Source organism: Pongo abelii, chromosome 3 (genome assembly GCF_028885655.2).
Source record: "Pongo abelii isolate AG06213 chromosome 3, NHGRI_mPonAbe1-v2.0_pri, whole genome shotgun sequence".
Lineage (NCBI taxonomy): Eukaryota > Metazoa > Chordata > Mammalia > Primates > Hominidae > Pongo > Pongo abelii.
This window is the reverse complement of record NC_071988.2, coordinates 3,438,985-3,462,743: the sequence shown is the minus strand read 5'-3', so window position 1 is coordinate 3,462,743 and position 23,759 is coordinate 3,438,985. Positions and strand designations below refer to the sequence as shown.

The following is a 23,759-nucleotide window of genomic DNA, read 5'->3' as shown; positions in this document are numbered from 1 at the left end:
GTTTTCAGCCTCTGAGTTTGGGGGTGGGGAGGTATTAGGCAACAAGAGCTAACTGATACCTGGTAAATCCTTACAGCTTTCAATGTTATTTGGAACAACTGAAGAAGAAATTATATTCTACACTCATTCCTGCCTGAAAATTTCAAATGACTAGGATGCTGGCAACCAGTGAGGTTTTCCAAAATTCCTATCAAACAACATCTAACGAGCTCACGAGTCCTGCCTGCGTCTGCTCATCTCCCTCATCTGCTGGAAACTGGGGCCAGGACGAGCACCAGCCAAGCAGTGAGCAGGCGTGAGAGGGCGTGGGTGAGACAAGTGGCCCGCAGGCAGAGGAGTAAATCCTGCAGTGTGGGAGTGGGTGGGATGCTCACGCGCTGAGACAGGGAGCGCCTGCTCTCGACGCCTTCTGTTGATTGTTAGTGGGAGTTCACAAAAACTAAATTACAACAAAAAGACTTAAGAAATAAATCCAAAGATACTTTGAGTTCCCTCCCTCGTATAACTAATAGTTTTTCATGCCCTCTCAGGAGACCTAGGCTGGGGGACCATGAGGCCGGGGCCTGATGGGGCCCTGGGCCACCCTGCTCTTTGCCACTGTGCCTGGGCTGGCGCTCGAGCCTTGTCCCTCAGCTTTACAAAGTGAACGGTGCGTTTTGTAAACACAGGTTTCCATGGGAGAGAGGTGTCATCAATCAGCTGGTGGGGACAGCCCTGAGGCCTGTGGGACAAGGGGAGACAGTGACTCACCAGGTCCAGGCTCCCCGCAGAGGACACAGAGCCCTGCGACTCTCGGCGACACAGGCCTCCATTGGCATGCAGGGCGTCTTGACAGGGGAAACACAGTGACTCACGTCAATCAGAACCCTGTTTATTTGGTCACATCTCCCAACCCTCTGCCCCCCTTTAGGCTGAGCAGACAGACGCCAGGAAGCCCCTCCTACCCATCCCCCACCAGGCATCACTTCGCCTCGCCTGGTGGAGACGAGTCACATGTGTCTTCCTAACCCTGGAAGCCAGTCAGGGACCAACACGGCTCTACCCACCATGCAGCAGAGATGCCACTCTCTGCCCTGTTCCCTGCCACATCCTGGCTCCAAAACATGCTTGGCTCATGGCAGGTGCCGAACAAGTCACATCAGTACGTGCAGTTACACAGCACGGACCCAGGTGCATGTCCCGGTCAGGGCCTTTCCTCCATTCCATCTGGAGCTTTCATCCCCAAATGTAGTTTCTGGGCCTAACTGGAAACCCCCAGCTGTGGCAACAGCCAGCACTCTCAGCCGGATGCAGCCTCCAGACCCACTCGGTCCACGTCCTTTTCCTCTGACGTCCTGACATGAACCATAATGAAGTGTCAATTTTCACCAACCTCAACTAACTATATTCTTAGGCTGACCTACAAATCATGAAAATTCGGACACAGAAAGGACTTTTCAAACAGCACCTGCTCCCAAACCACACCGCTGCACATGGGCTCTGGGGCCTGAAGAGAGAGGCAAAGGCAGCTTCCAGACCCACTGGCCTGCAGACTGCAGCCACCTTCCACAGGAACAGATGCCCAGGCCACATCCTGGGCCAAGATCAGAATGTGTTACTTCTGGGAGTGCCTGCAGTCTGGGTTTTATTTTTTGGTTTGCTTTGTGTTTTTTAGAGACAGAGCGTCGCTGTGTCCCCCAGGCTGGAGTACAGTGGCACAATCATAGCTCACTGCAGCCTCCAACTCCAGGACCCAAGCAATTTTCTTCCCACCTCAGCCTCCCCAATAGCTAGGACAACAGGTGGGCCACCACACTTGGCTAATTTTTAATTTTTTTTTTGTAGAGATGAGTGTCTTGCTGTGTTGCCCAGGATGGTATTGAACTCCTAGACTCAAACGATCCTCACACCTCGCCCCCCTGCCAAAGCACTGGGATTTAAAGGCATGAGCCACCATGCTCCACTGCTATCGAGGTTTGGTTTTATTTATTTATTTATTTATTTATTTATTTATTTGAGACAGTCTTGCTCTGTCACACAAACTGGAGTGTAGTTCTCGGCTCACTGCAACCTCTGCCTCCCGGGTTCAAGCGATTCTCATGCCTCAGCCTCCTGAGTAACTGGGACTGAAAGTACCCACCATCACACCCAGCTAATTTTTTTTTTTTTTTTTAAGACGGAGTCTCGCTCTGTTGCCCAGGCTGGAGTTCAATGGCACAATCTCAGCTCACTGCAACTTCCACCTCCCGGGTTCAACTAATTCTCCTGTCTCAGCCTCCTGAGTAGCTGGGATTACACGCATGCGCCATCACATCTGGCTAATTTTTGTATTTTTAGTAGAGATGGGGTTTCACCATGTTGGCCAGACTGGTATCGAACTTCTGACCTCAGTTGATCTGCCCACCTCAGCCTCCCAAAGTGATGAGATTACAGGCATGAGCCACTGTGCCTGACTCCTAATTTTTTTTTTTTCTGTATTTTTAGTAGAGCCTTACAATGTTGCCCAGGCTGGTCACCAACTCCCGAGCTCAGGCAATCCACCTGCCTCGGCCTCCCAAAGTGCTGGGATTACAGGTGTGAGCTCCCACGCCCGGCTCTATCGAGGTTTTAAAAGCCCTTTGCAGATCTGCCAGGTATGAGGATGGGCACGAGCGGATGGACTGTCTGAAGCAAACACTCCCATCTCCCAGGTACTCGAGAGGCCTGGCCCCACCTAATAACACAGTGTCCATCTCCCAGGTGGCCTCCGACAAAGGTGAACTCTACAACTCTCAGCTGCCTTTGCTCGGAGAAGAGCACCTCACAGCATGGCCAGAAGCTCAGGGCTGCCCACGTCAAGCCCTCACCAGCGCCTCCTTCAGCGCCCCGGGAACAACACTTCCCCCTGCAGGCGGGGAGCAGCCGTGCGCAAATGCTTGGCACTGCAGGGCAAACACAGAAGCCACAGCCGCGGAGCACAGAGCACCCTGCTCACCTGCCTCCACCAGGGCCATGCCGGCTGGTGCTAGCGCAATCACCTCATGCCTGATTTAAACTTGGAGACCACAGGCTTAGTGCCAGTCCCCTGCCTTCAGGCAGGACACTCATTCCTGAAAACTAATCCCTTTCCCAAAAATCTCTAGAGAAGAAAATCTTCCCAGTTCTCCCCTGTGTGCTTTTCAGCACCTGGTACAGAACAGCCTCATCTTCGCCAGCATTCAGCATGGGCATCTCCATGCCCTCTGCCCTGCCACCCACCAACACCACCCGGCTGGTGTCTGGAGCTCGGCCAGGAGCCGCCAAGGGCCCTGTAGCCCCACCCCCTGGTGCCCTGGGAGCCGTCTCTCTGCCTAACTTTTGTTACAGGAAGTCTCAGACGTGCAAAGAGAAAAAAGGGACAGAGCATCCAGAATGGGCAGCCCCCAATAACCAATACCAATCTTAACTTGAAAAATGCTCACTACTCCAACTATGCTACTACATTTTAAAAAACCACACACATGTAAAAGGCATATGGACTCTGACATCTACCTAGGAAAAAGCCCTGGCAGAGAACCAAGCTGCCATTGGGGGAGACACCCAATAGCACATTTGTGTGTTATTTTTACTTGATTGTATTTTCCAAATTTTCTACCAAAAGCACCTATTACTTTGATAGTGAAAAGCAGGAGAGGACATAGATGTTCAGCCACCACTGTGTGGGGTAGGCCTGAGGTAGGCATGGGCTGGAATGTATTGAGCCCTTTTCTCTGAAGATTCTGGAGCAGCCCTGCTGCCCTCTGGCTGGCTGACAGGTCGTGTCCCCAGACACAGCGGCATTCCTTATTCATTCAGAGAAGCTTCCTCGACCCGCCAACAGGGCCTCTCACTGCACACATGGCCCAAGGTCACCGCCAACCACCAGAGCAACGCCAGGACGGGGACGCGGCTGCCTGGCCTGGACACCACAGCCCGGGAGCCACCCCACAAACCGTCTGCCTGGTCCCCGTGCTCCCTCTTCTTCTGGGACCTTCCGGTGCTCCTGGTCCGTGACCACGAGAAAAACGCGCCTTTCCGCTTCTTCTCGCTGTCCTCATCCCCCAGCTCTTCATTCAAGGATCGGCCGGATTTTGATTTTCCGCTTAACTGTCATCAAATGGAAACCTTGGTTAAAACAATGTGAAGTTATTTTACTATTACATTAAGTGCAAAGGAGGCAATACTGAGCTGTAAACACAAGCACTCTATGGGATGGTATCACTTCTACAGGTCATGGTGTGGCCCTGACAGGACTCCAGACAGCAGCTGGAACTTTCCAGCATGGAGCGTCACCCACCACTGGTGAAGACACCGACAGGGCCTCTTTTCACTTCCCACAGAACAGCTCTCAGCTGATGACACACAACCCACAGGGGCGTGAGGCCAGCCTCGGGGAGGTCACCTTTTTTGGCGTGGACACACTAGAGTGGTCTGAACCGAGGCTGTGCTTGGAAGCCGGGCTGCTAGGGACCTGCTGCGAGTCCGGGAGTGCGCGGCCCTCCACTTCCGCCAGGATGCATTCCTGGTACAGCGGGGACTTCAGAAACCGAGTGTAGCTATCAAACTTCATGAGATTGAAGATCTGGAGAGAAGACGTAAGGCGGGACAGTCACAGGAGGGACCCGGACATGCAGCCTCAGGCGCAAGGCTGCTTAGCGACCTGTAGGCAACCACTGGCCCTGTCCTGAAAGGACATCGTTTCAGTCCATTTTCCCCCGCCAGCCCTGAGGGTACTTAAGAGTTATTTCCAGTGTGCCTCTATATCTGAATCTTCTTTCTCATAACGAACCAGCCTTTATCACTTCAAATTAGTGAATTCTGACAACTTACAGAAGCCATCAGCACGAGCAGACTCCAGAGAACTTTTATTTTGTTAAATAAGATTAAAACCAAAAGCGACTAGAAATCTAACAGCAGACTACTTTGAAAATGCTACCCTATGCTTCCGTGAACGTGACCCACGTGCCGCAGCGACAGGCACAGGCATGTCTCGAATAGCCTGGCGCCTAATGCACATCACCACAGCAATGTCCTACAGTGCAAAACTTCAGACGCAGATGCGCCATCACCCATGCAGGTGTGATTCCACACAGATGCACAGGCATCGAAACATGAGCCAGCGTGAACAGCCGGCTCATTGCAGACAGGCACACAGTGGTTTGGGACTTATTTCATGGCCCTACTGAAAGCCCCGCTTTCTGTCTGCATTTCTCCACCTGCATCTGTGATGCTCTCAATCCACTGGCCTGCCTGATAGCACATGTTCTTTGAAGGTGGACCCTATACCCTGAGCCCTAGCCTGGACTCCCCACAAGCTCCCACAGCCTGGGGTTACCTGGAGCTGCTGCTCCTTGAACATGTCCGGGTGAGGTGCGCGGAGGACATCGTCTGCTAGCTGGGCCTGGCTGTCGATGTTGACCGGGGTGGTGGCTTTGCTGCAGAGAAACTTACTGAAAATCTCCCGGGCCCTGTAGGAAAGCTGACAGGAAAGGCACCTGAGCAGCCCGGCACAGCTTCCTCTCCCCGCACTCCTGCTGCCTGCCAAGGCCCGACACCCCCAGGCACTACAGATGTGTTCTCACGGGCCCCAGTAAATACCTCTTGCTTGAATAAATAAATAAAAGTGTGGCCAGAATGCAGCAGCACTGCGCGGGCTCCTCTACGATTGTTTAAACGGATACTTAAAGTGTTCCAAAGACCGGGCGATGCTAGCCCAGCAGCAGCTGCGCAGGGGCAATACTGCCTGTGTCGACACACACCTGGTCTTGGCAACGTGGGAGTGCAGGAGAGCAGCGCCCTCTGAGCATTGTGAGCAGATGAAAGCAGCCCCGGAGCCTGGAAGCGAGGCCACAGGCCAACTGAGGAAACAGCAGCCAGGCCAGGCCAAGGCGTCCCTCCCAGGCTTCTCCTGCACCTCCCACGAGGCGCAGGAGGAGCTGAGAAACCATGGCCTGGGATGCCTTCCTGCCTCCAATTTGCTTTCAAATTCCCCTAAATACACGTTCCTTCCTCAGAATTCCAGCACACTGAAAGACACCCCATCTGCTGGTGAAAGCTGTGGCTGAGGGCGTTTATACAAACCAGGTTTAGGCAAAATTAAATATCATGTATGTTTAAAAATTTATTCTGAAAAAGAAATGACTTTTTTCAAGCCATGTGAAAATATTTTATCATCCACTTTCCAATTGCTCTAGATGCTCCCTGCACCGAGCCAGCCTCGAATGAGGCCACGCAGCCCTCTCACACGCCGCCCTCTCACGCGCCCCTCTCTCACACACCTTTCTCACATGCGGCTCTCTCACACGCCCCTCACACGCCCCTCACACCCTCCTCTCACACGCCCCTCACACGCCCCTCACACTCCTCTCACACCCCCCTCACACGCCCTCACACCCCCCTCACACGCCCCTCTCACACCCCTCACACCCCCCTCACACGCCCCTCACACGCCCTCACACTCCTCTCACACACGCCGCTCTCACACCCCTCTCCCATGCGGCTCTCTCACACGCCCCTCACACCCCCCTCACACGCCCTCACACCCCCCTCTCACACACGCCTCTCACACCCCTCTCCCATGCGGCTCTCTCACACGCCCCTCACACCCCCCTCACACGCCCTCACACTCCTCTCACACACGCCTCTCACACCCCCCTCCCATGCGGCTCTCTCACACGCCGCTCTCACACAGCCCCCACTTCCCAAGCGTGGACTTACCTCCTTTTTGTCATGTGCAGGAACATGATTAAAATATTCACAGGCCTGCCAGAATAAAATGTTTTCTTCACTGAATTCTTTCCTTAGAAAATCCTAAGAAAGACACCATTTATTAACATTGACACAGGGTCCTCCTTTTTCCTACTTCCCCTTCTACAGAAACCACGGAGTCACCGGCTGCTCACTGAGCTGCCCGAGGGCCTGGAGAGAGAAACCTCATCGCTGCCCAGCACTTTAGGGAACCGCACTGCTGCTTCCAGCTGTTTCCCCAAAAGCAAAACATCTCTTTGAAGAGCTGGCAACAGGCACCCAGCTTCTCAACGCACACAGGAAGCTCCAGTGTTGCGGGCTGCAGAGAGACCCCAGTAGGGAGCGGGAGGGCCAGGGACGCTCCCTGGGGGCAGAACCAGGGGCAGGATTCAACCCACCCGCCTCTGAGCTCTTGAGAGGGTGGCGGTCCAGGGAGGGCAGGCGGTCCAGGCCACAGGGCTGCTCAGGGCCCACAGGGTGCCGCTGTCCCTAGGGCGGCCCACGGATCCTGCTCGGTAGTCTCTGCAGAGCACAGACCACTCTGCTGGTCCTGAGCTCTTCCCTACTCACAGAGAAGTAGCGGACACCGACGGGGTCCTGCAGCAGGCGCTCGAAGGACACGGCCCAGCTGGCGACCCTCCTCTCACGCAGGCGCCGGCAGCTCTGCACGCTGGGGAGGCTGGCATTGCTGCTCAGGCTGTTGTTGCTGACGCAGTCCTTCAGGTCGGCGCCCGTCAACTCTGTGGGACCAGCACAGACAGCACCTGCACCCCTGCCCTCCGCCCCGGCCCAGTGAGCGCTCTGCCCACCCACAGGAGACCCTGGGACACTCAGCAAGCTCTGTCTCCTCCAACACCCATTCAGTCAGCAACCATGCACGGCACACCCACCACCTGCCAGTGCATTCCACACACAGGGATGGAGCAGGGAACAAAACACAGACCCCAACCTTGAGCGGCTGCACATGTGTGTGCACGAGCACACACACATATTCACATGTGCAGGCCCACACAACATCCTTGCACGCACACTCATATGCTCACACGTGCACACTCGTCCAAGCAACAACAAACTACAGCCACAGGGTTGAACAGGAAAAGCAACTAACCTTACACAGGAGCATGCGCACACAGAGCACTAAGACCATCATGGCAACGAGACGTTTCCCAAACGGGCTTGCTAGAGCTAAAGCAGCTGGGCGCAGGGCGCCATGTACGCCACGTGCGTTACGTCCTGACCCGCAGTGCCCTCGGGGGCGTGCGCAGGCGAAGGGGGCACGAGGCTCACCTTCCGGATGCGAAGCCCACACACCCGTGACTGCACACTGCTCTGCATGTGGGCTCCTTCTCAACACGAAACTCTCAGGCACAGTGTCCAGAGCTAAGCCCTCAGCCACGCATGTCGGCTCCGCGGCTCATTTACAGGCGACCCAGCATGGGATATGGCACAGCACGCATCCCAGGACACCGGATCCTGCCTGACGTGTCTGCAAAATGGCCCTCAGTGGCCTTTGGCTCCCAGTATCTCCTGAGCTCTCGAATAAAGAGAAGGGAGGTCCCCAGGAAATCCCCTTGTCCACCGGACGCGAGCAGCGTGGGGGCACCCCCGTCCCTCCTGACGCGAGCAGCGTGGGGGGCACCCCCGTCCCTCCTGACGCGAGCAGCGTGGGGGGCACCCCCGTCGCTCCTGACGCGAGCAGCGTGGGGGGCACCCGCGTCCCTCCTGACGCGAGCAGCGTGGGGGGCACCCCCGTCCCTCCTGACGCGAGCAGCGTGGGGGGCACCCCGGTCCCTCCTGACGCGAGCAGTGTGGGGGCGCCCCCGTCCCTCCTGACATGAGCAGTGTGGGGGGCGCCCCCGTCCCTCCTGACGCGAGCAGCGTGGGGGGCACCCCGGTCCCTCCTGACGCGAGCAGTGTGGGGGCGCCCCCGTCCCTCCTGACATGAGCAGTGTGGGGGGCGCCCCCGTCCCTCCTGACGCGAGCAGTGTGGGGGCGCCCCCCGTCCCTCCTGACATGAGCAGTGTGGGGGCACCCCTGTCCCTAAGTGGGCGGCCTGGCCTGAGCCCAAGAAGAAGGGATGCAGGCCAGTGTGAGCCCAGCTTCAGGGACCGCCGCCCACTGTGCCGGAGCACATATGTCTCCTCTGTGAGCATAGGGTGTCCCACACGGGGCTGTCCTTAGCCTGCAGCTGAGCCACACCCTGCTGACCACAGATGACGTGTGACAAGGTGGCCACTAAACCTGTGTTTTTAGGAAGCCCTGGGCTTTGGGCTTGGCTTTCTGCTGCAGCTTTATGGAATGCAGCTGACTGACAGAGCAGCCTCACAGAATGTTCTCAGCAGCATAATAAAATACGCTATGTTCCCCTCCTGCTCCTTCACCAGCCTCCTGTGGCACAGTGCGCAGGATAAGCCGCCCAGGCTGGCACTGCCGTAAAGTCAAGGCCACAGATGGGCTCCAGCTCCAGGCCAGCAATTAGGACACATCTTATTAGCAGCAAGGGACCAGAGGTAGAAAGAGACCAGGACGGGGGTCAGTGAGGCAGCATCAACTCCTCTCAGGGGCAGAAGCGACACTAAACCTTATGGATTCAGCCCAGTCTGCATACGTGCTCTAGGCGACAGACAGAGGCCTGGCAGGAGGCTTCCAAGGAGGCCACGGTGTGGGCCCCGCTAATCCAGAGAAAAGTGGAGCCCTAGGGCCCAGGAGACCAAACCAGGGATTTGATCCAAAAGTGTCCCTCATGGTCAGCATGGCAGCCAGAGGCTATGCTCGGCAGGAGTCATTCAAAGTGCAAAGAGCATTTAGATTAAAAAAGAAAATGTTAAAGAATAATCAAATAATTTAAACTGCTATAGAAAAAAAAGAAGACCGAAAGGAAGTTCTAGGATAGGATCAGAAACACACAGTGTTAATGTTTCCTGGAATCCACCATGCTGTTGATCTGTTATAGATCAAATGTGTAATCGCAGTGGCCGCCAGCGTGCACTGAAGTCTCAAAGGCCTGCGGCTGGGGCTCACACGGAAGCCCTGACTCCGAGCTGCGGTGGAAGGGGCGGCATGCACTGCAAGAAGACGCGCACCGGCGCTCACACTCAGGACAGGGCGGCCAAGCCAGGAGCGCTGGGGCCAAGGACAGAAGGACAGGGGCCATGTGAGGCTCCCTCAAAGAATCCCAACATCCAAGACTCCCCTATGTGACAAGTGCCCCGTTCTGCATGTAAGCCAGGTGTGAAACTCTCACACATACACTCAACTTGCACACACACTCTCTCTGGGGCAGGGGTCCTCGGAGTGGGGTGACTCTTTGCGCTTGCCTAATATCCTGTCACCAGGGAACTGAGGAGCAAAACATCACAGACAGGAATTCTCCCTAAATGGACATATCACGCCGATACTTGCCTATGGGTGTCTTGTTAGAACCACACAAGTGGCGCGTGAAAGCTCCTGTGGAAAGCTACGCAGAAATGAGGGGAACAAACGAGACGAGCAAGACGCCAGACCAGGTCAGCCTAACACGAGAACACACACAGACCACAATCCCGAACACGCAGAGCCAGGCCAGCCTAACACGAGAGCACACACAGATCACAATCCCGAACACACAGGGCCAGGCAGGCCTAAGACAAGAGCACACAGACCACAATCCCGAACTCACAGGGGACAGCATCGGTGTCACCTGCAGGACACAACAGAGTACAGAAACAGACCCTGAGTGTCTAAGTCACGGTCAGGGTAGTGGGTGGGGTGCACAGGGAAGATGACCTCTGAAAAACTATCTAGTCGGATCTCTTCCTTCCAGCACACACTGAAACAAATCCCAATGAATCAAAGATTTAAGTGTAAGTTAGAGAAATACCAGAAGAAAACGTGGGATAATCTTTTAAAACATTGGAGTGAGGAAAGCCTGCGGAAGGAAGACACGAAGCCCAGAGCCACGAAGGTAACACTGATATGGTGCACGGCACAGAGGCGCAAATCTCAGTAGGGAAAAGCACCATCAGCCAAGTCCCCGGACAGGAACTGTGGGGCAACGGCCACACATGGCACAGGTGGCGGGCTGGCTCCCTTTTCTACATCAGAGCACCTGCACACCAAGAAGAAAACCATCAACAAGCCAAAAGGGAAACAGAAGGGTAAGGCGGCCACCAAGTAGGAGGAGCCCCGGACACTCGTAGGTGCCCCGGCCTCATCACAGAATGCCAGCCATGAGCCTAAGCCTCAGGCTGTTTGTAGCCATCCTCCTGGCCAAGATCACGATGGCAGTGAAGTCTGAGCCAAGAGGCACCTTCTGCACTGCTGGGAGGAGCAAATGCAGATCAGCCACTCTGATGGTATTGATCACACATGAAGTGTAAATGCCCAGAGCCAGCCACTGCTGCCGGGGTGCACTTCGCTCATCAGCCACGGCGAAGCTGTAGGACCTCCCGCCCGGTGCTGGGAGACGGAAGACCAAAGCTGGCTGGACAGCCCCCCGAGGCACAGAACACACAATGGCACACCCTGCACCAGAAACAGCCTCGGGGGCCGATCCTGTTCTGTGTACATTCCAGCGCATGGGCACATACTACCTATTTAAAAAATAAGATCATGCAGGCTGGATGATCACTTGAGGCCAAGAGTTTGAGACCAGCCTGGGCAACACAGTGAGACCCTATCTCTACAGAAAATGAAAATAAATTTAAAAATTAGCTGGGCAGGGTAGCACACACCTGTGGTCCCAGCTATTCCAGAGGATGGCTTGAGCCCAGAATTCGAGGCAGCAGTGTTGCTAACCTTGCTATATTTTATGCTGACAAATGAGGCGATCCTCATGAATGAAGTTTCTGCATTATGAGCACCATGACATTTTTCCTCCAGCTTTTTTTCCTGAGACAATAAAGGCTAGCTGAGAACTGAGGAAGAAACAGAAGTTAACTGGCCTCCAGGGAGCAAGGGAGAGCTTCCATGACAGGATACGCCACGCTGAGCCGGGCAGAGCAGGGAGCCAGCACGGAGCAGCATGAAGTTTGCCCTGGGGGACAGTGATGAGCAAGAGACGGCAGGGTCCCTCTGGCTGCCTGGAGGGTGGCCTGGAGGCTGCCTAGGCGAGGCCCAGCTTAGGGGCCCTGGGAAGAACCAGGACGGGAAGACAGGGGAGGCAGAAAGGAGGCTGCCCCACTGCACGCTGTGGCCGGCACAGCTCAACCCCCCATGGGTGCTGACGCTTTTGCTCCTCAAACAAAAGGTGTTTCAATTCCAACACACAAGCACGGTGACGTGAACCGTCTGCCTCCCTTGCTGCCGGTGGAGGGGAGATGGCCCTCTCCCTGGTACCATGTGGAAGTCCCACAGCAGCCCCCAGGCCCACCTCCCCTGTTCCCTGGCCGCTCCCTAGGCCTTGCCGCCTCCCTCAGCAATGGGGCCAGCTACCCACAGGGCTGCTCTCCCCATTCCCGCGCTGGTGTATTTGTGGAAAGAATGAATGGTGACTGATATAAATTCTGAGTGAAAGATGACTGGTGTATTGACTAACATCATGTTCAAAAGCTTTGGCAGATACTAATTATTTTCTAAGACTCACAAATCAATAATTGACTCTTTAAAAGTCTAATCAAGAAACAAACATGATTGTATTTTAAACAGCAAATGATGACCTGTCTGGTGTGCTGCCAGGTGTGCCCGCCCAGGGAATCTGCATTCCCTCCCCAGTGTGCTCCTGTTCCTGCCCTTGGGGTCCTGCAGAGGCAGATGCTGTGTACAGGAACCCACATGGCAGACCCTCCTGAGAGAGCACAGCCTCGGGTACAGAGGAGCACGGCAGAGAGCAGATGCAGGCATGGCTTGAGGGCGGTGTGGGTGCCAGACCCTCTCCTGGGCCTGCCTAGGCTCCAGGACCCACTCAAGTGAGAGTTGCTTTAGCTGCAAATAAACCACTTCCAAGGAAGGGAGAGAGGTTGCAGTCCGTGCTCTTCTCTGGTATTGCAAAGACAGGAGGCGTGACCTTGCTGGGGGTGAGAGCCACGCCCCCTTCATGCAATCTCATTTTGTAGCTTTGTGCTGACATAGGAATTGTGCTCCAGTAATTCCTCCCAGTGTGAGGCCACAGCAAGGGGGGGCCTCAACTCAAGCACAGGAGGCTGGAGAGTGGAGGAAGCAGACACATTACCTGGAGGAGCCGGAAAGAGAAGGCTCTGGGCCACAGCCCCAGCTGCCCATGCCACCCCTGCCTAAGGATCAGGACAGAAAACTCATGACCCAGCTCCTCAGCTTCCCGAGGGCACAGACGGGACCTGCTGGGCACATGGACCTTCCTGAGTCCAGGCACTGAGTCCAGCCATTCACAAAGGACAGTGGAATCTCCAGCAACACACACGTTTTTCAAAAACTGGCTACCGGAAAACGTCCACCCAGAATTCTTGTAATCATAAGCTCTCCTGGTGAATTTTTATGATTCCATTTGGACAAAATTCCTGCAGGTGACTTGCAGAGGAACACAGCAGAGCCAGGTGCGATGCAGAGCCCCCTGAGCACCATTTTTCTTTGCTACGTGGCTCAACACACACGGAAAGTCGTCTCCTCTCTAACATCCACTTTCAATTATGGATTTCACAATTCACAGCACTTTCATGTGCTCTGCAGTTGTTCTCGTCACGTGGAAAATAGTGCACAGTCACAGAAGGCCTGACCTTGAACCCTGAGCAGCACTCGCCTAAAATAAAATTCCTTGCACAAGCCACCGTTCCGACCCCAGCTCCAAGGCCAGAACGCGGGAGGGACGCCACCACGTCTGTAACTCGCTGGCCTGCTTGCAGTGGCTTGCCTGATTCTCTGGTGCTGAACATGTGAGTCAAACCCACACTTGTGATCTAAGCCAAAGAAGAAAAGAGACCCACAAAACACACCCCACATCCCAACACCACCTTAGAGAACACGCTCCAGTTTACGGTATTGTTGTGGGATTTTTTCTTTCAGTTGACCCATCTGAGTCAAAGAAATGCTTTCCTGGTGAAAAAGAATTTAAAGTCTGTTCAGATTTGCTGCTAACTGGAAAAGCCGCCATGTATATATTGGTGGGTCAAACATGTAGGTTACGTTACAAATTTTAATACCGTAAGATTAAAAGTTTGCAGTTAGTTCTGTAACACACGGCCTGGGCCCATTATTATCTCATCCAAACCATAACCTCAAACACTCTAACTCTTTAAGTCACAACTCCAAGTCAGATCACAAAACACGTCACTGCACAGGCACCCCTATGGGCCCCTCATCCCCGACACAACCCCGCTGCGGCAAACATACCTGAAGACCACACAAGTCAGTGTGCCCCTGACAACGCGACAAGGTACGCAGATGGGGACAAGGGACTTTACCTGGGTAGAGCTGATAAGAGCCACTGTGATGCCACTTAACCAAATACTTCCAACCATGCACTGCAAACCACCCCTCTGAGTCCATACCAGGGTCAGCCGGCAGAGCCCGGGCGGCCCCGAGCAAAGGCCTGGGTCCCACACAGGGACATTGTTCCTGAGCTCACACTCCCAGGAGGGCAAATTATTGCAGTTTCTCCCGCGATCCCAGCACACGGCTGACAAAGACGGCTCTGCCCTGACTGCACTCAGGCTCACGGATGGGAAGCCAACAGGAGACGTCGCACGAAGCCTTGCCGAAGACGCATGCATAATTCACAGCAGCCCCTCAGCTGCTGCTGCCACGGAGCCTGAATTATTGAAGGCGGGCCGAGCACAGCTAAGTGACTGCGCACACGGCATAAACACTGCAGATGGAACCCCGGCCTCCCAACACGCTACTCCACTTCAGCAATTTGTGCTTTATTAAACAAGCAGTGGCAACGGAAAAAAAAAGTACTTATAGGCTTTTTGTATAGTTTTTAACTCTTATTTCCATATGTAACTTAAATTTAAACATTTTTAGTCCCATAAATATAAAACCTATCTTTTTAATAAGCAGGTGATCACTCAAACAGCGTGTTATCAGGAATATGTATTTAGTTAGGAAATAAGCAACTATACCAAACTGGACCACCTGTGAACCATGAGGAACATTTTTACAACCAAGCAAAATATGCCAACTCGCAGACATTTCTGAACAACCTGTGGGCATCCTGGAGGCAGCCCGCCCACCGCATGGGGTGGTCCCTTTCCGCGGTGGGGTGCCACACCCACCTCTGTTGCTCCTGCCCCCAGGCCAAGCAGGGCCTCATCTCTGAGAGGATCTCCTGGGTCTTGGTTCAAGGGTTAGGAAACATCCGCTAACACCACAGGTGAGGCCCAGCAAAGTTCCCTGGAGAGGGCGGGTGACACACAGTCTCCATTTTTCTAGGACACTGCGGTCTCTGCAGTTAGGACAGAAGTGGCCTCCGACAGCAACTGCAGGAATGGGCACGGCCATCCCACTGACACTTCATTACACAAAGCTGGTGGTGGGCAGGGTTTGGCTGGAGGTGCCGTTTGCTGACCCCATCTACTGACTCCTGGATGGACACTGCCACATAAGCAGCTCTAACTTGATGGCAGCTCCACTAAAAAGGCATCAAATCAAGCTCAACATTTTCCAAGAAAAAAGTCCTGGAAAGGCTGTAGAAGGTGGAGCTTGGCCTCATTCGGCCCACCCTTCCATCATGCGCTTCTTGGCCTCCAGTTTCTGAGGCACAGGAAGCCCTTCTCCACCGCTCACAGGGCGGCCCAGGCAGGAGGCGTGGGTGCAGGCTCTGAGCCCGCCTGGCCTGAGTTCTGTGGTCCTTTCTGGCTGGTCACCTCGGCGGGGCCCCACAGTCCCGTGGGCCTCAGTCCCCGTGTCCATCTGCGGCTGGCAGGGGCTTGCAGGGCTGTTGTGAGGGCCAGGAGAATGAAGATGGGCTCGTGGCCGAAGCCCAGATGTAGGCACTATCAGTGCAGCTAAATGTGCTTATGGGGGAGCCGGGACATACAAGCACCGAGATGCCACAGGAAACCTTTGTTCACACCCAAACCAGCCCTCTCCTAGGCAATGTGTGCCATCCTTTTTGGAGGGGGCAACTTTTTATTTTGAAATAATTTCAAACTTGCAGAAAAATTACAAGGATAATAAAAGGGACTCCCATATCTGTTTGCCCGGATTCACCAAATGTCCGCATTCTTCCTGCTTGCTGTATCATCCCGTCCCTCTCCCTTCCGCCCATTCTCCCTTCCTCTAAACACATTCACACCAGCACATACGCAACCTTTTTCCAGACTATCTGAGATTAAGTTGGAGACAGCGTGCCTCTTTGCCCCTAAACATGTCAGTGTAGATTTCCTAAGAAGGTGGACATTCTCTTTCATAACCAAGTACTGACATCAAAATCGGAAAATTTAATAAGCCATCTTCCAGTTTCATCAATCCTGTCCTTCCCAGCTCTTTTCCCCAGAAGCAGGGTGGAACTCAGGGTGGCTGCTGCCGTGTGTCTGCAGTCTCCTTCCATCTGGAATGTTCCCCAACCTCTCTGTAGTTCCAACCCTGACAGAGGCTGGTTATTTTTAAGACTGCCCCTCAGTTTGGGCTTGACTGATGTTTCTTTGTGACTGGCTGGAATGCCCTGGAAGCCGTGCGGTGTCCCTCCAGGACCTCCTCTGAGGAGGCACGTGGTGTCAGTCTACTGCAGGGTGGGTGACGCTGGCTCTCATCATGTGGCTGGGGCACCAGGTTTGTCCGCTGTCGTTTCTAGGGTTCCCTGGTGATAATATGCTTCGTGCAGAACTACCCTGAGGCTCTGTAAGTGTCTTGCTTCGCATCAAGCCTGAGTCCACAACTTTAGCACCCTCTGATGATTTCCTGATGCACTGTTCAGCTGTATTCTGCTCTAAGAGCCCCCCGACTCCTGTTACTACAAAGCCATTTATCTGTGTTAGTGTGGACTCGCTGGGTTTTTATTTCAGTCCATGGCTCAAACCCCATGAATACCTTTCTTTTTTGGAAGCTCAGTCCCTCCTTCAGGCTGGCACCTGTATCCTGCTCACGTGTCCTCATCATGCCTTAAGCACTGCCTTATTTTCTGGTGTAAAAAAAAATAAAAGCGAAACTCCAGCTTCATCCTGTGTTTTTCCCACTCCAGCCCAGGAATTAGTCTTTGCTCCATGGAGCTTGACACGCTCCACAGAAAAGAGGTATTAAACACCAAAATCTGGACATGTGGGTGCTCACTGCTACTGGGGTTTCCCTGCCTCCAGCCCCACCCTGGTGGACAGAGCTGGGAAATGTGGATGCACACGCACACACCGCTATGTCTATTTCTCCATCCACACATCCCTCTATATCGAAAGCCATCGGTTCATACTGACGCCTCCAACGCCAGCCCAACACCCTGAGCACATCCTCACCTCCTCTTCCATCTCTGTAACTCCCTACTGGCAGTGGGGAACTGGCTCCCATGAGCTGTGATGTGTTTCTCCCTGTCCTCAAGCCTGGCACACACAGAAAGCAGCTTAAGAACGACTGACCCACACCCCTGCACAGACAGACCTACTTACTCGCCCAGCTTTAAATCGTACCATCTACCGTTTAAAGCCTCACTTGATCACCAAAGTGAATTTGTTTTCCCTTCGAAACAGCCAGGCCTTGTGAATACCTACCATGCGGTCACTACAGCAGCAAAATTCAGTTTCACAGAAAATCCCCACGTGGAGACTTGTGCCTCAGGACAATCCTTCTGTCTCTGGCTGCCAGGATGTGATTGATCACACGGCCTTGGGCATGTCTGTGCCTTGGTTTTCTCACGGAAGAGAACTAATCTTTGCAAGGCTTGGGGCAAGTGTAGACGAAGGAGCTTACACCATATATCTAAATGCTGGAAAATTATAACAAAGGCTAACACATTGTTAAATAAGCTATATTCCATCTCGCTACCCTCCAACAACCTGGAAGGCCAGGTTTAATTTAGAATTCTGGAACCTAAGTTCTGCACAGAAGTGTGGTAGTGCAGGGAGGGCTGCCACAGCCCATAGCCCCCTCCTCACTCCCTTAGCTTCACAACCCAGCCTCATACTGGGGTGTGAAATTTTGTATCCAAATTTTGTCACATCACTCCACATCAACAGCCCCCTTTGGGTCTCAGAGTATCTATTTCATTCCCCAGTTATCAACTGGAAGATGCTTTTCAAATTTAAAGCAATGAGGCCTTTCTTCCCAGAGAAATCTTAACGGGAATCCCCGTGAGGGGCTGGCTTGCGGAGGAAGGAGGACATGTGGGGCAAGAACAGGTAGGTTAGGCTCAGGCCCCCTCTGCTTCAAGCAGCACAGGCTGCGGAGGCCAGCCCAGCTCTGCATTTCAACAAAAGCCTGCCACAACAGCAGAGCCTGCTGACGGTTAGAAAACAGGGATCTGGAATAGCACCTCCTCAGAAAAGTGTTTACATGCTATCGATCTCAGTCAATCAGCCCATTTTACAGATGAAGCTGCTGAGGTCCAAAACATTCCATGACCTGCCTGGGCTGACATCAGTGACTATGCTGGGCCCAGACTCCACATTCTCCATGGTGAGGTCCCGGTGTCCCCAACAGCACTTTCTGGGCTCACCGTGAGTCTGGCCCCCACAGCCAGACCTCACAGCCCTGCAGAGGAGCTGCCATGCCTGGCAGGTCTCACGGACCCCTCGAGGTATAATGTACTTCCCGTTACCTCAGAGGGCCAGAAGAAATGTGGGTCCAAACAGGAGAAATCTGAATTCTGGGTCTTTCCTAGAGTCAGTACTAGAAACGTGTGATTTATAACTATTCTGGCAGAGCCCGGCAAAACAAACTCTCTACGTCTGAAGTGACACCAAGTCCTTCTGGAGAGTGAAATGCCAACAGGCGGGGGTGAAATGCTGCCAGAGCCCATGAGGCCATGCGAGTGAGCAGAGCGGCTCCTGCGAAGGTCAGTGTGGGAAGTGTTAGGCGATGTGCAAAGACGAGTGAATTCTGTACTTGTCACTCTGAATTTTTAGGATTCTAGGCTTAGAGCTACCAACTATGACCATAAGTAGTTGGTGAGGTCACATCTGACCACAGGGAGCCCTCAGGATGCTCCAAGAAAAGACACAGAACATTTTTCAAAGATCAACCCTAACTGACTTCATTTATTATGCTTACTTGAGCTGAAAAAACTTCACATTACTCATTTAGTGGTTAATTCCTTTGTGAAACTGATTTACTTCATTTTGATGAATAAAATATTTATACTTTATAAAGACATTCTTCTTCTATTCTTGTGCCAGTGGCCACACAGGAAGTTCAGACCTTCTGGTTGTGGCTTGGCCCCACCAGAGGACACCACCCAATGTAGAGGACACCACCCAACACAGAGGACACCACCCAGTGCAGAAGCCCAGGGGCCCCAAATGCTGACCTCATGAGGAAGACTCAAAAGTGGTCCTAAACCCTTCCCTCAAGCCAAGGTGGGGCCACCCACACAGAAAACTGAAGACACAGTCCTGGGGCCCTGTGCTTCAACTGAAAAGAGTCCAGGGATAGAGACGACGAAAGGGCACCCTTCCCAGCAGGACTGAGGCCAGAGGACCAGGCTTCAGGGAAGGAGGAGGGGTCTGAGTGTGTAAAATCATAAAGGATTTGTGACATTTAGAGGCCACCCCCATAAGCCAAAAAGAGGTAACACAAGACAAGGAAAAAAGGCCTACTCTACACAGCAGGGGCAGATGGTGGATGCTTTCAGCCATGGTGGCCATATAAATGGTATTTGCTGGGACTGTGATGACTTCACATAATTTTAATAATAAATATAATGTGTTAGATGTAAAACTAAGCACAATGCAATGTTTGTACCTTTTATATGACTTCTGATATCAAACAATCAAACTTAAAAAGTCATTTGTCCTAAACTGGGGTTCCAAAAATCTGGTCACCATGCTGGTCCCATGTCCACTGGCCCAGGGAGGTGGGCAGCGCTCATGGGCTCCAGGGCCTGCTGCCTGTGGTCTGGCCCCTTCCCAGGGGTGGAGCTGGGGCTCAGGGGGCCACCTCTGGAGACTGCTTCTCCTTGCTGACTGTGGAGAGGGTCTGCAAAGCCCTGGACTTTTATGCAGCAAGAGACGAGGCTGAGGCAGGGCTCTCCTCCATGGGGGACCCAGCCATTCCACCGATTCTCTTCCTAAAACCGGGTGGGCAAGTTTAAGGTGAGCATGCAGTAAATGAGGCCACCGCCTCCTTCTCACAATTCACAGGTGCTGACGGGATGTCTGCTCTACAGCAAGCTGTATTCTAGGAGATGGATCCTCAGCCTGGTGTTACCTAGCCCACAGTGTGCTGGTTCACGGCGTAGTTCCAGAGTCACACTGTATGGATCTGACTCAGAGCTCTGCTCCTTCCTCACTGGGCAAGACACCCCCCCGCTTCTGTAAAACCGCAGTAAAAACCGTGCTCTGACTTCACAGGGACAGCATGAGAACTCCCCTCCTCACCAAGTAACTTACGAGTTACTTAACTTTCCTATAAAGCTGGGATAATAACTATGCATATATGCTGACATGTTAGGGACACTGTGACAAACAGTGCGAGGCACATCCTAGGCATCCAATAACATTGTCTGACTAAGTGGATTGCTTGTCCCAAATAACAGCTAATGAGAGACTACAGGCTGAAAGGGATATAAACTGACATTATAATGCATAATGCATAATTCATAAAATATTTTCTTCCTTGAAAAAATGTAAATATAAATCTAAAATCCCTATTGAGCTTATCACCTAAAATTCTGGTCCTATACCCCCTCCCCAAAGACAATCCATCTTATTAATTTGGTGTTGGTCTGTCCAATTTTTAAAACATTTTTACCAACATACATATGCTCCCATGGAAATCATGTGTTTTGCTTAGGAAAGTCACCAGGGTTGAGCTCACTGAACTCTGCCAGGTTTAAAAGTTGGGCCTGGCCATGGGCTATGCTTTCGGTTTTGTATAATAGTTAGGTAATAATATTATTTGCAAATGATGATTATTTATCTTTTTTCTTCCCAAGTTTAATATTTTTTTTCTTGCCACGTAGTGCTGGCCAGAATCTCAATACAATGTTAAAACAGTCGCTGAGATAGAGAACATCCTTGCCTATTCCTGGCTCTAATAGGAATTCTTCTAATATATATACTATTACTAATAGTATACATTATTATTATATGTATCCTATTAAGTATAACTTTTTAAAAAAGGAATGAGTGCTTTTTCTATTCATTATCATATATATTCTATTACTTATTACTAACACTAATGAGTATTACTAATACTAATTAGTAATTAGTATACTAATTATACTAGTATACTAATAGTAATAGTAATACTAATAGTAATACTAATTCTAATAGTAATACTAGTTAGTAGTTAGTATTACTAAAACTAATACTATTACTAATAGAATATATGTTATATAATATATAATAATTAATAGAGTAAGTTCATGTATTCTATTAAGTATAACTTTTTAAAAAAAGAATGAGTGCTTTTTATCAGTAATTCTATTAGATGCTCCTTTGGCCTCCAGTGTGGTAATAATATGATTTTCCTCCTTTACTCTATTAATGTAACACAATCCATTGTTTTGTTCACCAATGTATCCCTAGTTCCTAGAAGAGTTTTTTGAAGAAAAGTGAGAGCCCCCCAAAAATCACTGTTGGATGAATGGTGGGATGAATGGAAAATTCCCTAATGGTGAAATATCTTTGCATTTCTTGTGTAAACCAAACTTCACAAGGATGCATTAAAAATTGCTACTGGATTTGATTTGCTAATATTTTATTTAGAAACTTCTATATTTACTCATAAGTGAAACTGGCCAATAATTCAATTTTCCTGTGCCATCTTTCTCCAATATTGGTATCAGGAATATGCCAGTCTTGCAAACTGAGGTGAGAAGCTTCCCATCTTCTATGCCCTGTGTAAAGACAATATTAAGTTGGAAATGTTTGTTGCCCCTCCTTGTGGAAGATCATTCAAGCCCTGTGTACTGACGTCAGGCGAACCATATGTTATGCTTTGGCCAATGAATGTGAAACAGTACGGGTGAGAGCCATGACCTGATTCTGCCCTGCTGTCTTTTCCCTCTGCCACAAGGCCTGCAGTGTCCCATTTAGGAAGCGCTCCAATAGCCTGGCTCCTGGAGGAAAACACTTAGAAGAAAAACAAAGCCAAACTGCAGTAGGCATGTAATGTAGTGTAAGAAATGAACTTCTGCTTTGTTAAACCCACCAGGATTTTTGGTGTTATTTGTTATTGCAATATTACTTAGCCTAAGCTGACTGACATACTCATCTGTATACTGGTTTGGGCACGGTGCCTATGGGGGGTTTGATCTTTGACTTCCAAATCATTTTTGCCTATGTTGATTTATCTAATCAGTTTCTACTTCTTAGGCCAACTTTGATCATTTATATTTTCCTAAAGATTGTCCGGTTAATCAAATGTACAGTATAAAGTTGTTAATAGAATTGTCCTATAGTTTTACTTCTTAGTCTCTAACTGTACTTAGGACCTGTTTTTCATTCTTGATGTTATCTTTGTCCTCTTCCTCTTTTTCTTTTTTTGTAGAGATGGTGTTTTGCCCAGGCTGGTCTCAAATTCCTGGGCTCAAGTGATCCTCCTGCGTCAGCCTCCCAAAGTGCTGAGATTACAGGCATAAGCCACTGTGCCTGGCCTCCCTCTTTTTCTTGATTATACTTTTGTTCATACTTTTAGTTGTATACTGTTTGTTTTTTTCTATTTTGATAATTTCTGCATTTATCTTCATTTCCTTAATTTGCATTTCCTTTTTTCCCTACTTGCTTATGTTGAAAACTTATGCCCTATATTTTCAAACTTTTTTTCTAATATATACATTTAATGCTACAATTTTTCCACTGAAAATGACTTTGATTATATTCTACTGGTGATGATGTGTAGTATAGAATCATAAATGGTTCTAAATTGTATGATAATTCCCATTTTAATTTCTTCCTTGACCCATGGATTATTTAGAAGTATGGTTTTAAACTTTAAAATGTATGAATTCTTTTTTGTTATCATTTTATGATTGACTTCTATTCAAATACACTGCTGTCAGGAGCTATTCTCTGTATGCTATAATTTTTTTAAATTTGTAGCAACTGCATGCGTGGCATATTGTATGCCACAACTTTGGTAAATGTTCTACATACTTTAGAAAAAAAGTGTATTTTCTATTGGGTACAAAGCTCTCTATGTGTCTGTTAGATTTAATTTGTTCATTTTTCCATTCACATACTTTGTAAACTTAACTATTTTTTTATCAGCTTGATCTCTCGGTTTCTGAAAAAGGTGTGTAATAATCCCCCCTCGGAATACCTACCCATGTTGATACCGTGCCATTTATTTCTGCTCTGCAAATCTCATGCTACTTTTGGTGCACACTGTCTTCTTTGTTCTTTTTATTGCTTTTTCACTTTGTCTGATATTAATATTCTTATGCCACTTCTCTTTTTTCTTAATATTGCTTGTTATATCTTCTCATTTAGTTGTTTTCAAACTTTTGTCACTTATTGTTGTTTGTTTGTCTGTTTTCAGGAGGGGTCAAACTATATTGCCCAGGCTGGTCTCAAACTTTTGGCCTCAAGTGAGCCTCCTGCCTCAGCTTCCCAAGCATTCCCTATAATCCACAGCTAGGATTATAGGTGTGCACCACCGTGCCCGGTTCAACATTGCTTATTTTAAAATTGGGTTTTTAACAATCAAAGTGGAGAGTTTTTCTCCTCTGATGCTCTTTCTCTTGTTGATCTTGTAAGCTTCTTCAGGACCTCCTGGCTTATTTTCTCTACCCAGTCCCTCTAAATAACTTTATTCACTTCCAGTGGTCAATTATATTGAAAATGCAATTAAAACAACATTAGTAATACTACAAATAATGGCAGTTATCATTTATATAACTCCTTATTATGTACCAGGTATCATCCAATGTACTTCACATATATTAAATCAGTTACTTCCCATAAGAACTCTGTAAGTAATGGGTCCTACTATTATTCCATTTTACAGATGAGAGAAATGAGACCCACAGCTAGGAAGTAGCAGAATTAGGATGTAAA

The 23,759-nt window shown here is 50.6% G+C and overlaps 1 protein-coding gene across 10 annotated transcripts in view; it reads right to left on the bottom strand.

Moving 5' to 3' along the window:
• RGS12 (regulator of G protein signaling 12) overlaps positions 1 to 23,759 on the bottom strand; it is a 148,267-nt gene that overhangs the window by 18,757 nt on the left and 105,751 nt on the right. For all 10 annotated transcript variants that reach the window (XR_010139589.1, XM_063723294.1, XM_063723292.1 and 7 more), the window contains 6 exons: positions 7,294 to 7,463; positions 6,694 to 6,786; positions 5,312 to 5,455; positions 4,379 to 4,558; positions 3,930 to 4,083; positions 751 to 827 (listed from right to left, as the gene is read on the bottom strand). Coding sequence is in view for 9 of the 10 variants with exons in the window: in XM_063723294.1 (XP_063579364.1) it covers positions 751 to 827; positions 3,930 to 4,083; positions 4,379 to 4,558; positions 5,312 to 5,455; positions 6,694 to 6,786; positions 7,294 to 7,463 (818 nt within the window). In the remaining variant the exon portion in view is untranslated. The remainder of the gene's footprint in view (positions 1 to 750; positions 828 to 3,929; positions 4,084 to 4,378; positions 4,559 to 5,311; positions 5,456 to 6,693; positions 6,787 to 7,293; positions 7,464 to 23,759) is intronic.